The sequence below is a fragment of the Caenorhabditis briggsae genome (assembly GCF_000004555.2).
Source record: "Caenorhabditis briggsae complete genome, chrI, whole genome shotgun sequence".
NCBI classification, from domain to species: Eukaryota; Metazoa; Nematoda; class Chromadorea; order Rhabditida; family Rhabditidae; genus Caenorhabditis; species Caenorhabditis briggsae.
The window spans coordinates 12452721-12468059 of NC_013489.2; the positions used below are offsets into that span (position 1 = coordinate 12452721).

The 15339-nt window shown below is 36.9% G+C and overlaps 3 protein-coding genes across 3 annotated transcripts; 2 read left to right on the forward strand and 1 right to left on the reverse strand.

The window, feature by feature from the left end:
- Positions 1-766: 766 nt before the first annotated feature.
- Positions 767-2928, reverse strand: CBG20418 (the record flags this gene model as incomplete). Its single annotated transcript, XM_002646514.2, has 4 exons — positions 767-868; positions 1467-1820; positions 1881-2048; positions 2791-2928. The coding sequence occupies 4 exons, from the start codon at positions 2926-2928 to the stop codon at positions 767-769; spliced, it is 762 nt and encodes a 253-aa protein (XP_002646560.2).
- Positions 2929-4878: 1950 nt separating this feature from the next.
- On the forward strand, positions 4879-6712 carry CBG20419 (the record flags this gene model as incomplete). Its single annotated transcript, XM_002646515.2, has 4 exons — positions 4879-5016; positions 5814-5981; positions 6042-6395; positions 6611-6712. 4 exons carry the CDS (start codon positions 4879-4881, stop codon positions 6710-6712), a joined length of 762 nt encoding a protein of 253 aa, XP_002646561.2.
- Positions 6713-10081: 3369 nt separating this feature from the next.
- CBG20420 lies at positions 10082-14487 on the forward strand (the record flags this gene model as incomplete). Its single annotated transcript, XM_002646516.1, has 8 exons — positions 10082-10166; positions 11498-11598; positions 11643-11735; positions 11780-11928; positions 12194-12336; positions 12967-13214; positions 13802-14009; positions 14300-14487. The coding sequence occupies 8 exons, from the start codon at positions 10082-10084 to the stop codon at positions 14485-14487; spliced, it is 1215 nt and encodes a 404-aa protein (XP_002646562.1).
- Between the last annotated feature and the right edge of the window lie 852 nt (positions 14488-15339).

Genomic DNA, 15339 nt, shown 5'->3' on the forward strand with positions numbered 1-15339 from the left:
AGACCCCGCCCCCCTTTTTCACTTTTTTTTTCATAGATTTTTAGTGTACTTTTTTTTCGATTTTAGATCACTTTTACTAACCGAAAAATTCTGATTTTTCCAGAATTTTCCATTATTTAGTCACCACAGAAATTGCCATATTTTTCTATACCCCAATTCCCTCTCCAGTTGAGATTCTTAAAATTCTTGTCAAATTTTTTTATAAATTTTCAGCTAGTCAGAACTCTTTTTTTTTTGTTTTTTTTGTATTTTCTCGAATTGCCATTTTCCCCCTCTCAAATTTGCCATTTTTTGCTCTTTGTATGTGCATTTTTTTTCACAGATTTTTATTACTAAAATGTATTTTCTCGCAGCAAAACATGCTATACATCGAATCATTATTAATGGAGCGCATTTGAAAGTGCGCTCCATTGAATTTGAAATAGAATGGTGAAAAAATGAAGTTTCTAGCTCGGCTAGGAGCTGAGATACATCGATTTGAAGTTTAGCCAACTAGAGAGTGTGGGGGAGCGAGAGAGCGCAGGCAACAAGACACTCTAACTGTCTACGTGTCTCCTAAACTTCAAAGCGATGTAACTCGGCTCCCAGATGAGCTAGAAAGATGAAAATAGGCTCATTTTGAAGCTCTTGGGGAGCCGAATTGGAATTTTCCATAAATTATGAAAATCTGAGCAATCGTGCTCTATTGACAATTTCTTAAATTCGATATGTTACGTCCCCAAAACTGTTTTTTAACCTCAAAAAACTTTATCTATGCAGAACAAAATCAATATGGGGTTACGGTAAGATCTCTCTGGAAGAATGCTCCATTGTGTGAGTTGTTGAGCTTGTAGAAACTGGAAACCAGCGTTGGAATAGTCTCTTCGAGCTGAAAATATAGAAAATATAGAAGAAATGGAGCATATCGGTGAAAGAATCAAGTTTCTAGCTCGCCTAGGAGCCGAGATATGGGCGTTTGAATTTTTGGAGAGACACAGACAGTTAGAGAGGTCTCGTTGTCTGCGCTCTCTACCTCCCCCACACTCTCTATTTGCCTGAATCACAAATCGCTGTATCTCAGCTACCGGATGAGCTAGAGAAGTGACGTTTTCACTGAAATTGAGATTTTCCTGGTTGATTTGTGTTTGGCTTGGAATTTTTAAAAAATAGATCGAAGAAAATTTTTTAAAAGAGAACAAATATACGGAAGTTAATTTATCTGAAAATACGCAAAAAATTACACAAAACCGTTCAAGTTTCACTTTTCTAGCTCATCTGGGAGCCGAGATATGGGCGTTTGAAGTTTAGGAGAGACGCAGACAAGTCTCGTTGTCTGCGCTCTCTCACTCCCCCACACTCTCTAGTTGCCTAAACTTCAAAGCGCTGTATCTCAGCTTCCAGACAAGCTAGCGAAATGGCTTTTTCACCTTTGGGTTACTGTACTCCCCAGAGGATCTAGAAACTCTATTTTTCCAAAATTTTGTTACCGTAAACTGAGCATTTTGGGTTCCCATGTCTGTCTTAATCCATCCGGGAGCAAATGCCACACTCAGAATATGATCGTCTTTTGTATCAATAGAAAACGCTTTTGTGAACTGATTTACAGCAGTTTTGCTCATTGAATATGCTAGAATTGGGAGCATTTCGGATCCACGATTATTCTGAGAAATAGAAGCCAATCCGGAGGAGATGTTGATAACTGCAGAGCGAGAAATCGATAATTGGTCTCCAGAACTCTTTAACGCTGATTCACGGAGCAATGGGAGCAACTTCTGAGTCAGAATGACCATGCTGATGGTGTTTACATCAAATTGTTCAGCCAATGCTGCTCGGTTGGGTTCCTAGAAATCAACTTTCAGTATTTTCAGAATTTTCAAAATTTCCAGACAAAAATAACTGACCCCTTTCGTCTGATATGGAATCATGACTCCAGCATTGTTCACCAACAAATTCAAACCATTGGATCCCAATAATTCAGTGGTGTTGGCCACAAATTGATCGATGGACTTGTCACAAGTGACTTCCAACGGGAGGATATGAAGACGTGCGTCGTTGATGGATTTTAGGTCCTGGAATTTCGAATTTCTTGAATTTCGGATAATTTGATTTTATAGAGTCTAAAAAGAGGATAATTTTGAAGGAAGATTCAGGTTACTAGAGTGTCTGAGAGTTAAAATACAATGGTTGGAAAGTTGGAGGTTTTTTTATTTTTTATTTTACATTTATTTTTTCTGAATTTCAGTTTCTATTCTGAAAATACGCAAAAAATTAAACCAAACCGTCAAAGTTTCATATTTCTAGCTCGCCTAGGAGCTGAGATATAGCCCTCTAAAGTTTTGAAGAGACGCAGACAGTTAGAGATTCTCCTTGTCTGCGCTCTCTCACTTCCCTATACTCTCTAGTCGCCTAAACTTCAAATGACCGTATCTCGAGTTCTAGAACAGCTAGAAATCTGGGTTTTGCAGTAAAACATTTGGTTTTTAACCTATTTTCAAATGAAGTTTACTTTTTCTACTAAAACAAAATTTTGACATTTCAAAATTTCTCAAAACTTGTGAAAACTAATTTAAGTAGAACAATACAGAAAAAATTCTACCAAGCAGTTCAAGTTTCAAAATTTTAGCTCATCTGAGAGCCGAGATACGATCGTTTGAAGTTCTGGAGAGACTCAGACAGTTAGAGTGACGTGCTGTCTGCGCTCTCTCACTCTCTCGCTTCTAAACATTACAGCACCGTATCTCAGCTCCTAGATGAGCTAGAAAAATGAATTTTTCACCAAAATGTGTCGTTTGGGTTACTGTAGTCTCTTACCCCTGCTTTCGCGACATCTCTCGCCGTTGCAATAATCAATTCGATATTCTTATCCTTGATTAATTCTTGAACAATAGTCAGTCCAATTCCACGATTCGCACCAGTGACAACAACCGATTTTGGAGAAGAAGACGTCATTGTTTCGGAAGTGGCTGTAAATAGAAAATTCGAGAAAACTTGGAATTATTTTAGCTTAAAAATGACGAAATCTTCTTGTGAAAACGCGATTTTTGTCGTTTTAAATGCACCAAATCTGCCCTTAAACCATTTTCCAATCTATAAACCAATCAAAAACGGTCAAGAAACGTTAAAAACAAGCCGTTTTCCAAAAAGTGTGCCAGATAGCTCAGTGGAATTTTCTACAAAAATTTACGGTCCACAATACCGAGGGTTCGATTCCTTCGAGAGTCAAACATTTTTTATTTTTGTGTGGACCCAGAAAATACAATTTTCAGGTTCACTTGAGGTCCAGATAATGGAAATTTCAAAAATTTACTTTTTGGAAATATTCATAAAAAAATTTTTTTTGGTGAAAAATATTATTATTTCGCATATTTCAATAAGAAAGACCGCTAAAACCACAAATAACACTCTGAAATCATCAAATTTTGTCAAAAAACGCGATTTTCGAAAAAGTGAGCTAAGTGGCTCAGTGGGTAAAATCTACGGCCCACAAGACCAAGGATTCGATTCCTTCGGGCGTCAAAATTTTTTTATTTCTGTGTGGTCCCAGAAAATACAATTTTCAGGCTCACTTGAGGTCCAGATAATGGAAATTTCAAAAATTTACTTTTTGGAAATATTCATAAAAAAATTTTTTTAATGAAAATTATTATTATTTCGCATATTTCAATAAGAAAAATTGTTTAAAAACACTAAAAACAACCAGAAATAATCAAAATTTGTCAAAAAAGACGGTTTTCCCAAAAAGTGTGCCAAATGGCTCAGTGGGTTTTTTCCACCAAAATTTACGGTCCACAAAGCCAAGGGTTCGATTTCTCCGAGCGTCAAATTTTTTTTTATTTTGTGTGGACCCAGAAAATACAATTTTCAGGATCTCTTGAAGTCCAGATAATGGATTTTTCAAAAATTTACTTTTTGAAAATTCAAAAACAAATTTCATGACGAAAAGTACTTTTTGGCATATTTCGATAAGAAAAATCGCTTGAAACCACTAATTACACCCAGAAATAATCAAAATTGTCAAAAAAGGCAATTTTCCAAAAAGTACGCTAAGTGGCTCAGTGGGTAAAACTCACGGCCCACAAGGCCAAGGGTTCGATTCCTCCGAGCGTCAAATATTTTTTTATTTTGTGAGGACCCAGAAAACGGACTTTTAGGCCAAAAAAAACCTGTGAGAATCTGTGATTCCCTATTTTGCTGCTCTTTATATACTCTCTGACCACACAAAAAGAGATAGTGTGTGAATAGAAGAGACGCAGACAAGGACACAATATTTTATGGTCTTGACTAGAACCTCAAAATGAACACAAATATAGTTTGAGGTTAGTTTTTGGTTTGGACATAACATTTTGTGTCTTTTCCGCCGAAGAAATAAATATTTTGTGACTCTTGATGTCGGCGTCTCTTCTGTTTACACACTCTCTTCCTTTTTGTGACCAGGAGAGAAAAATGAGTATATAAAGAGCAGGAAAGAAAATAGGGCTTCTGAGATTTTCATAATTTTTTCATAATTTTTTGGAATTGCACGAATTTCTGGGTTTCGTAATTTTTGAGCTCGAAAAATCCATTATCTGGACCTCAAGTGAGCCTGAAAATTGTATTTTCTGGGTCCACACAAAAATAAAAAATGTTTGACTCTCGAAGGAATCGAACCCTCGGCCTTGTGGACCGTAAATTTTTGTAGAAAATTCCACTGAGCTATCTGGCACACTTTTTGGAAAACGGCTTGTTTTTAACGTTTCTTGACCGTTTTTGATTGGTTTATAGATTGGAAAATGGTTTAAGGGCAGATTTGGTGCATTTAAAACGACAAAAATCGCGTTTTGACAAGAAGATTTCGTCATTTTTAAGCTAAAATAATTCCAAGTTTTCTCGAATTTTCTATTTACAGCCACTTCCGAAACAATGACGTCTTCTTCTCCAAAATCGGTTGTTGTCACTGGTGCGAATCGTGGAATTGGACTGACTATTGTTCAAGAATTAATCAAGGATAAGAATATCGAATTGATTATTGCAACGGCGAGAGATGTGGAAAGGGCAGGAGTAAGTAACTTTTTTGATTGAAAAAGTGAAAAAAAAGAGCTTTCTAGCTCATTTGAGACCCGAAATACAGCTTTATAGACTACAACAACCCAAATGAAATAATTTGGTGAAACAACCAGCTTTCTAGCTTGTCTGGGAACTGAGATACAACGCTTTGAAGTTTAGAATCGAGAGAGTGAGAGAGCGCAGACAGCCAGACACTCTCTACTCTCACCACACTCTCTCGTCTCCCAAACTTCAAATGGCTGTAACTCGGCTCTCAGATAAGCTAAAATTTTGAAACTCGAATTGTTTTGTAGCATTTTTTCTGTGCTTTTTTATTTTGACAATTTTCACTATTTTCGAGCAATTTTTAAAGTTCAAATTTTATTTAAAATTTGCATTGGAGAAATTGAATTGAAAATAGGCCAAAAACCTAATCATCTTATGCTGAAATCCACTTTCTAGCTGTTCTAGAACTCGAGATATAGCAATTTGAAGTTTGGAGGACGAGAGAGTGAGAGGGCGCAGACAACGAGACACTCTAACTGTCTGCGTCTCTCTAAACTTCGAAGCGCTGTATCTCGGCTCCCAAGTGAGCTAGAAACGTGAAATTTGACGGTCTGTTGTAGTTTTTTGCGTATTTTCGGATTATAGTATAAAAATATATATTTAAAAAATTTAAAAACCTCCAACTTTCCAACCATTGTATTTTAACTCTCAGACACTCTAGTAACCTGAATCTTCCTTCAAAATTATCCTCTTTTTAGACTCTATAAAATCAAATTATCCGAAATTCAAGAAATTCGAAATTCCAGGACCTAAAATCCATCAACGACGCACGTCTTCATATCCTCCCGTTGGAAGTCACTTGTGACAAGTCCATCGATCAATTTGTGGCCAACACCACTGAATTATTGGGATCCAATGGTTTGAATTTGTTGGTGAACAATGCTGGAGTCATGATTCCATATCAGACGAAAGGGGTCAGTTATTTTTGTCTGGAAATTTTGAAAATTCTGAAAATACTGAAAGTTGATTTCTAGGAACCCAACCGAGCAGCATTGGCTGAACAATTTGATGTAAACACCATCAGCATGGTCATTCTGACTCAGAAGTTGCTCCCATTGCTCCGTGAATCAGCGTTAAAGAGTTCTGGAGACCAATTATCGATTTCTCGCTCTGCAGTTATCAACATCTCCTCCGGATTGGCTTCTATTTCTCAGAATAATCGTGGATCCGAAATGCTCCCAATTCTAGCATATTCAATGAGCAAAACTGCTGTAAATCAGTTTACAAAAGCGTTTTCTATTGATACAAAAAACGATCATATTCTGAGTGTGGCATTTGAGCCAGGATGGATTAAGACCAACTTGGGAGGATCAAATGCTGAGCTTACGGTAAGAAAATTTTGGAAAAATGAGGAGCGAATGAAGAAGTGAATGAATGAGGATGTCTGAGGAGCGAAAGAGTGTGGGGAAGGGAGAGAGCGCAGACGACAAGACTGTCTGCGTCTCTCCTAAACTTCAAACGACCATATCTGGGCTCCCAGTTGAGCTAGAATCTTGATTCTTTCACCGATATGCTCCATTTTTCTATATTTTCATATTTTCAGCTCGAAGAGACTATTCCAACGCTGGTTTCCAGTTTCTACAAGCTCAACAACACACACAATGGAGGATACTACTTGAGAGACCTTACTGTACTTCCGTATTGATTTTTTGTATTTTTTTGTGAATTTTTGGAAGAATAAATGAAATATTTTAATTTTTGGGTGAATTCTCATTTTTCAGAAATTCTGAAGTTCTGAAATTCTGAAATTTGGAAATTTAGAAATTCAAAAATTCAGAAATTCAGAAATTTAGAAATTCTGAAATTCTGAAATTCTGAAATTCAGAAATTCTGAAATTCAGAAATTCAGAAATTCTGAAATTCTGAAATTCAGAAATTCAGAAATTCAGAAATTCTGAAATTCTGAAATTCTGAAATTCTGAAATTTGGAAATTTAGAAATTCAAAAATTCAGAAATTCAGAAATTTAGAAATTCTGAAATTCTGAAATTCTGAAATTCAGAAATTCTGAAATTCAGAAATTCAGAAATTCTGAAATTCTGAAATTCTGAAATTCTGAAATTCTGAAATTCTGAAATTCTGAAATTCTGAAATTTGGAAATTTAGAAATTCAAAAATTCAGAAATTCAGAAATTTAGAAATTCAGAAATTCAGAAATTCTGAAATTCTGAAATTCAGAAATTCTGAAATTCTGAAATTCAGAAAATCCTATAAATTCCAAAAACACACAAGAATTCTAAAAATCGTTAAAATTCCAAAAATCTCAAAATGTTTTTTATTCCAAAAATTCCAAAAAAAATTTAAAATTCTAAAAATTCCAAAAATTTCAAAAATTCCGAAGTTTGCGAAATTTCATAAAATCCTAAATGTGTCGAAAATCACAAAAATTCCGAAAATGCTAAAAATTCTAAAAATCTTAAAATTTTAAAAATTCCAAAAATCCTAAAAACTCCTAAATTTGCAAAAATCTGAAAAATCCCAAAAATTTCAAAAATCCTAAAAATTCCAAAAATTCCAGTAAATCCCTATAATGCTGAAATTGAAATTAAACCATGATCCATTTCTAAATGTAATATTGTTACTGTTTAACCTTAAAGTTTCTCCAATTTCCCACCTCATACATTACACTTCCCCTCTTATCCTTGGCTAAAGTGTCTCGGGTATGATGCGCCTTACCCGAACATATGGAGGGGGGAGGTAAAGTAAACAGAAGGGAATCCGAAGGACGACACCCTCCTTCTTCATATTCATGGACCCCATGTGGTGCCAAGTACACAATACAGTAGGTCAGAATTCCTCGATTCGAGAAAGAAAGTTGCAAAATCCGGGAAATGTTTAGAAAGTTGTGTACCTAATGACACAGATTTTCCCTTTTTGCAGTTTTTTTGGGATCATGGATTATGGACAGAGAAAACTTTAGTTTTGTTTGAATTATGAACAAATACGGGGGACAGTTTTTGGGTAAAACAGATGACGTGGAAGGGGTATTTAATTTGAATTATGAACAAATACAGGGAAAATTTAAAGGATCGAGAGATGAAAAGTTTAGAGGGTAACAGAATCGGGTCAATTTGTTTCACTTGGTTATTGGGGATCAGAAAATTGGTATTTTGAAAATTTTGTGAAAGGTTTTAATGGAAGAATGAAGGAAACTTGAACTCCTAAAATTCGAACTAGATTTCAACAGATCACGGGAGCCTTTGCAGTTTGGAGGATGGCCAAATGGACATGAGATGAAGTTTCCGAAATACATTCCTATTTGAATTTTAAAAATTCGAATTTAGCCAACTGAAAGCTTCAAAATGAGCCTATTTTCACGTTTATAGCTCTTCTAGGAGTCGAGTTACAACCTTTTGAAGTTTTGAAGAGACGCAGACAGTTAGAGTGTGTCGTTGTCTGCGCCCTCTCACTCTATCGCTCCTCAAAATTTCAAATTGGTGTATCTCGGGTTCTAGAAAAGCTAGAAAAATGAAATTTGGACCGGTTTTTGTAGTTTTTGATATACTTTCTGATGAACAACCGAAATTTCAAGTTCAAATCTTAAGTCTACATAATTTATGCTAAACTGACTAAAAATGTGTCAAAATCTACACCAAACGGTCCAAGTTTCACTCTTCTAGCACGTCTGAGAGCCGAGATATGGACGTTTAAAGTTTTGAAGAGACGCAGACAGCTAGAGTGTCTAGCTGTCTGCGCTCTCTTACTCTCTCGCCCCTCAAACTTTAAATCGGCGTATCTCAGCTCCTAGATGAGCTGGAAAAATATTTTTTCTTCACTAAAATGCTTCATTTGGGTTACTGTATTTAAAAAATAAAAAAAAATATTTTTAAAAAATAGGTTTAAAGACAATCGAGGAAGTCTGAAAACCCCAAAAATGATATTAGGAATTTAACAATAAAGACATTCCGAATCTCAAAGTCTCAAAATTTCAAATGTGTTGGTTACTGTAGGATGTAGGTGGTACTGTACCTTGTCTACCATCCCTTTAACAAATATCCGTCCATGGAAGGGTCGTTGAGTTTTGAATGTTAGCTTTACGCGATCTTCCATACAGTCGACGAGAGGAAGTTCTGGAAAAATGTGGAAAGGTACAGTAATCCGAGATCCAAATCGCAGTAATCCTTGATCCTACAGTAATCTAGAGAATTCAAAACTACAGTAATCCTATTGAATTTTTGAAATATCGGATTTTCGAAAATTTTCAAAAATTCCAATTTTCAAATTATGTAAAAAATTTGGGTTGTTAGCATTTCGTAAATTCAGATTTTGAAGAAATTTGTGAAGTTTTAAGGATTACGGTCGCTCGGATTACTGTAGATTACTGTATTCATGATCTTGGGTACAGTAATCTGGAGCTTTGAAAAAATGAAGCTTCCGAAAGGATTCATATAGGGTTACTGTCGGTCTAACTACAGTATGCTCACGACTAAACTAAAAAGATTACTGTAGGATTACTGTAACTTTTGTTTTTAAGGTCTTACAATGAGGAACAGTAATCTTGGAAATTCAAAACTACAGTAATTCTATTGAATTTTTGAAATAGAAATCTCAAATTTTCAAAAGTTTTTCAGACTTTTGAAACTCCGAGGAATCCAAGAATCCAAAACCCATTAAAAATCCGAAACAACCTCCGAAAATACAAATTTCTTACTTTCTAAAATCCCCCCAGAAACCAAAACTAAGATTCCAAGACAACCCAAAGACCCTTTATTTTTCAAAAAAAAAAAAAACATCTCATAATCCGCTAATCATGCTAACCCAGACACCCATTTACCCCATCATGTCATCATTTCTTTATTCATTTTGTGTCCACCAATCAACCTTCAAAACTTCTTCTTTTCCTCATTTCTTCATTACAAGTGCATCATTCATCCCCCACCCGTACCATATGTATTTCCGAAACGGACGGGGGCTCAAGGTGAAGTGGACAAAGTGGGCGGAGCCTCATTTTAAGAGACAGAGGTCAGCATATAAAAGAGGGACCGTAATAGTGTCATGGCGAGTGTCCGTTCAATATGATTCTTCCTCTATCTCTACTGGTGACCTTACTTCGGTTGGCACGCTCCGCCGATCCACCGACACTTGATAATGGAATCGCAGGTACAGTAATCCTATAGTAATATTTTCTACTTTTTGTGGTGTAGAGGATACTGTAATTGCACAGTAATCCTAAATAATTTACCGCAACCCTTTCCGAGACTTTTTGTCTTTTTTAAAAACTTGCTGATTACTGTACCCAGATCCTGGATACCTAGATCTACCGTAAGCCTGCATTTTTTTTCTGCAGTAAACCAAGATATAAAAGCTACAATAATCCTATAGTAGTCGTATAGTAGTTCTACAGTACGTTTTTTTGCTTTTTTTAGTCTAGAGAATACTGTAAATTTACAGTAATCCAAGACACATCAGCTACAGTAATCCTAGATAATCTACCGTAATCCTTTCCGAAACTTTCAATGATGTTTTCGAAATTACGCCAAATCTAGATTACTGTAAATTACGCCAAATCTAGATTACAAAATCATGTTGTAATCCTACAGTATTCATTTTTACTTTTTGTAGTCTAGAGGATACTGTAGTTTGGGCTACTGTTACCCTAGACGTTCTGGATACAGGAATCTACAATAATCCTGAATAAACTACAGTAATCCTAATTATATGGGCTACAGTATTCCTATTTATAGCAGTCTACAGTAATCTTTGGTTTCTAGGATACAGTGATCTATGAGATACAGTAACCCTAGATAGGTTTGCTACAGTAATCGTTATTATATGGGCTACAGTATTCCTAGATACAGTAATCTGAAGTAATCCATTCGAAAAGTTCCACCTATTTTCAGGTTTTCGATGGTTTTCAATTTTGAGATTTTTTTGGAATTTTACGAAAAATTCGAATTTTAAAAAATTTCAAAAATCCGAATTCAATAGAATTACTGTAGTTTTGAATTTCCAAGATTACTGTACCTCATTGTAAGACATTAAAAACAAAAGTTACAGTAATCCTACAGTAATCTTTTTAGTTTAGTCGTGAGCATACTGTAGTTAGACCGACAGTAACCCTATATGAATCCTTTCGGAAGCTTCATTTTTTCAAAGCTTCAGATTACTGTACCCAAGATCATGAATACAGTAATCTACAGTAATCCGAGCGACCGTAATCCTTAAAACTTCACAAATTTCTTCAAAATCTGAATTTACGAAATGCTAACAACCCAAATTTTTTACATAATTTGAAAATTGGAATTTTTGAAAATTTTCGAAAATCCGATATTTCAAAAATTCAATAGGATTACTGTAGTTTTGAATTCTTTAGATTACTGTAGGATCAATGATTACTGCAATTTGTATCCAGGATTACTGTATTTTTGATCCAGGATAGCGGGAGTTACTGTAACTTTAAAGGATTACTGTACCTCTCCCTTTTTTTCCAGAACTTCCTCTCGTCGACTGTATGGAAGATCGCGTAAAGCTCACATTCAAAACTCAACGACCGTTTCATGGACGGATATTTGTTAAAGGGATGGTAGACAAGGTACAGTACCCGTCTACAGTAATGCTACAGTAACCAACTTTCAGCAAAACTGTGTCCGCGATTTTGTCACCAATCAAGCGAAAGATGTCACTTTTGAGCTGGAAAATGGAGCGTGTAATATGAGGAGACAGAGAATGGTAAGGCTACTGTAGGTACAGTAACCCGAAATGCAATTTTCCAGCTGGGACCCGAAAAACGTGGAATGGAAATGTCGATGACCATCATCATTTCGTTCCACTCAACGTTCATCACAAAAGTCGACAGAGCATATCGCTGTACTTGCTTCTACATGGAGGCTGATAAAGTGGTCACGAACAGATTTGATGTTAGGTAAGGTACAGTAACCCAACTGACACATTTTGGTGAAACAATCAGCTTTCTAGCTTGTCTGGGGACTGAGATACAGCGCTTTGAAGTTTAGGGGCGAGAGAGTGAGAGAGCGCAGACAACGAAACCTTTCTAACTGTCTGCGTCTCTTCAAAACTTGAAATTGCTGTAGCTCGGCTCCCAGATGAGCTAGAAACGTGAAAATAGGCTATACTTGAAGCTCTTGAATTTTCTGATTTTCCTAATCTGCCGTAACCTATAATTACAGTATGCTGCCGACAACTGACCTCATTGACACAGCCCGTATGCCACTGTGCACGTATTCAGTGCGAAGAGACTCGGTGAGCGGTCCAATTGTGGAGTACGCAAAGGTTGGAGAGACAGTTTATCATGTTTGGAATTGCGAAAGTGGTAAGTGCACAACTTTTTGAATTTTTAAACATAATTTTCCAATTTTCTGATTTTATTAAACACAATCTAATTGCCCGGAAAAATTTGAGCAATTTGAAGCAAAAACCAAGTTTCTAGCTCATCTGGGAGCCGAGATACAGTCATCTGAAGTTTAGGCAATTAGATAGTAGGGGGAAGGAAGAGAGCGCAAACAACGAGAGTGTCTAACTGTCTGCGTCTCTCCTAAACTTCAAACGCGCATAACTCAGCTCACAGACGAGGTAGAGAGATAGCAATTTGACAGTTGGGTGTCATTTTTTACACTATCTAGGATTATGTCAAAACTTGATAGATTTTTTGAATTAAAACTACTCAATATTTTGAAAAACTACATTTTTAAAAATACCAATTTTTAACAGAATCTGAAAATATGTGAAAAGTGAAACAAAACTGCCCATTTCCCATACCTTTAGCTCGTCTAGAAGCGGAGATAGGGGGCGTTTGAAGTTCAGAAGAGACGCAGACATTTTCGTCGTCTGCGCTCTCCTCCTATCCCACACTCCCTCGCTCCTCAAACTTCAAACGCCTGTATCTCAGCTCTCAGAGCACCTAGAGAACTGATTTTTCTCTAAAATTATCGATTTTGTCCAGATATGTTCTCCATGCTGGTACACTCGTGTTTCGTTGACGATGGAAACGGTGACGAACGAAAACCCCTTTTAGACGAGCACGGATGCGCCATTGACCCGCTGATTCTCCCAGATTTGACCTACAATAAGGACAACAATGTGGCGTATGCTCAAGTGAATGTGTTCAAGTTTGCCGATAAGATTTCCACATATTTCCAGTGTGCAGTGAGCACGTGTATGAACACCGAGGGAATGTGTGATGGGAAAACGGTAAGTAGTGAAAAGTAGAGTAGTTCAAATGAAACATTTTGGTGAAAAAATGAAGTTTCTAGCTTGTCTAGCAGCGGAGACACAGCGATTTGAAGTTTAGAGGCAAGAGAGCGTGGTGAGGGGAGAGATTGGCAGACGACAAGACTCTCTAACTGTCTGCGTCTCTTCAGAACTTCAAAAGGCTATATCTCGGCTTCCAGATGAGCTAGAAACATGAAACTAAGACGGTTTTGTGTTAATTTTAGCGCATTTTCAGAATATCTAAAGTTTTTATAGAAATTTCCAGACAACATTTCTTGCAAATAATACAATTTCATTAGTTGAAAAAAATACAGTAATCCAAATGAAGCATTTTGGTAAAACATTGACTTCTCTAGCTTGACTAGAAGCTGAGATACAGTCGTTTGAATTTTGGAGGTGAGAGACGCAAACAACGAGACTCTCTAACTGTCTGCGTCTCCTCTAAATTCCAAAAAGCTGTATCTCGGCTCCCAGATGAGCTAGAAACCTGGAATTCGATTCATTTTGAAGCTCTCAATAAGCCAAAATGGAAATTCTAAAAATAATTAAAAAAAAAAAAATTCCAGCCACCACGTTGCGGACCATCCGGATCGTTCAGTGCTCTGTCCAACAACAACCAATTCAACAACAGACGTGCTCGGCGAGCAACCGGAGATCGATTGTCCAACAAAACGACAGTCAACTGGGTCCATTTGGCAGATACCATGGATTTGGCAGCGAATAAGATTACGGTATTTGAGTTGGAAGAGAAGGAGGACCGAGGTAATGAGGATGGTGAGTACTGTAGATGGATACAGTAACCCAAGTAAAAGATTTGGGTGAAAAAATAGTTTTTCTAGCTTGCCTAGGAGGTGAGATACAGCGCTTTGAAGTTTGGGCAACTAGACAGTGTGTCGAGAGTGAGAGAGCGCAGACAACGAGACCTCTCTAACTGTCTGCGTCTCTTCAAAAATTCACACGCCCATATCTCAGCTCCCAGATGAGCTAGAAACCTGAAAATAGGCTCATTTTGAAGCTCTTGATGAGCTAAATTAAATTTTCAAAATTGAAATAATAAATTCCAGATACTCCATCTCATCCGCACCTGGCCATTCTACAAGGCGCAACGGCTCCTGTGATCTGTCTTAATCAATCGAGAATCCAAATTTTCTTCGTTCTTTCATTTTTAATGCTCACTTTGGTCACCGCGTTGACCGTATACACGCTCCGCCGAACGATGGCGGTGCAGAAAAAATGCGCGCTCAATGCATGATTTTTTTGTTTTTATTGAATAAAAAGTTGTAAAAAATTTTGTGCATTTATCAACTTTGAGAAGTTTAGACATTCAGAAATCCAACAGTTGAACATTTCCAAGCGTCAGAGTTTCAAAACTTCTCGGAAGAACGAATTCGGTAGGAGTGAACAATTTAATCTGGATAGGATCAGTGTGTCCTTTCGACACAACTTCGAGAAAATTTTCGAGGAATTTCTCGAAGAATTCCTCGAAATTTTTCGAGAAATTTTCGAAAAATTTTTCGAAACGACGATTTCATGTTGAACACTACTAATGCCCGCCACCCTTTCGTCTTCTGATCTTCAGAATACGTACTGTCCCAGAATCCTGAAGACGTCCCGCTCTCTTCAAGCTTAACACAATGAAACACAAGAAAACTAACACAGAAAAAGTTATTTTTTGGAGCAGAAAAAACCATACTTGCTAAATCCCGACCCAGCCCGGGTAGACCCTAGCTGCGGCCCGGGCCCGGGCTGGAGAAAAATTTTCCCGGCCCGGCCCGACCCGCCGATCCAGAGACCGAAAACTTCAAAATTTTTCTGTTGATTTTTGATATACTTTTTTCAAAATAATCATTTTGAAACCCGCCTACTTTATGTGCTAAAGTGGCTTTCATTGTGTTAAACTAGAAGAGAGCGTTCGAATGGTGGTAAGATGAACTTTCTAGCATAAAAATGAACCAAGTTATGATGAATGGAAGTTTTAGTGGCTCGGGACGTCTTCAGGATTCTGGGACAGTACGTATTCTGAAGATCAGAAGGCTCTATCTCTCTTCTGAAGCGAGTTATGTTCTAGCGAGTTATGTTCTTCTTCTTAGTTGTTTCATTGGTC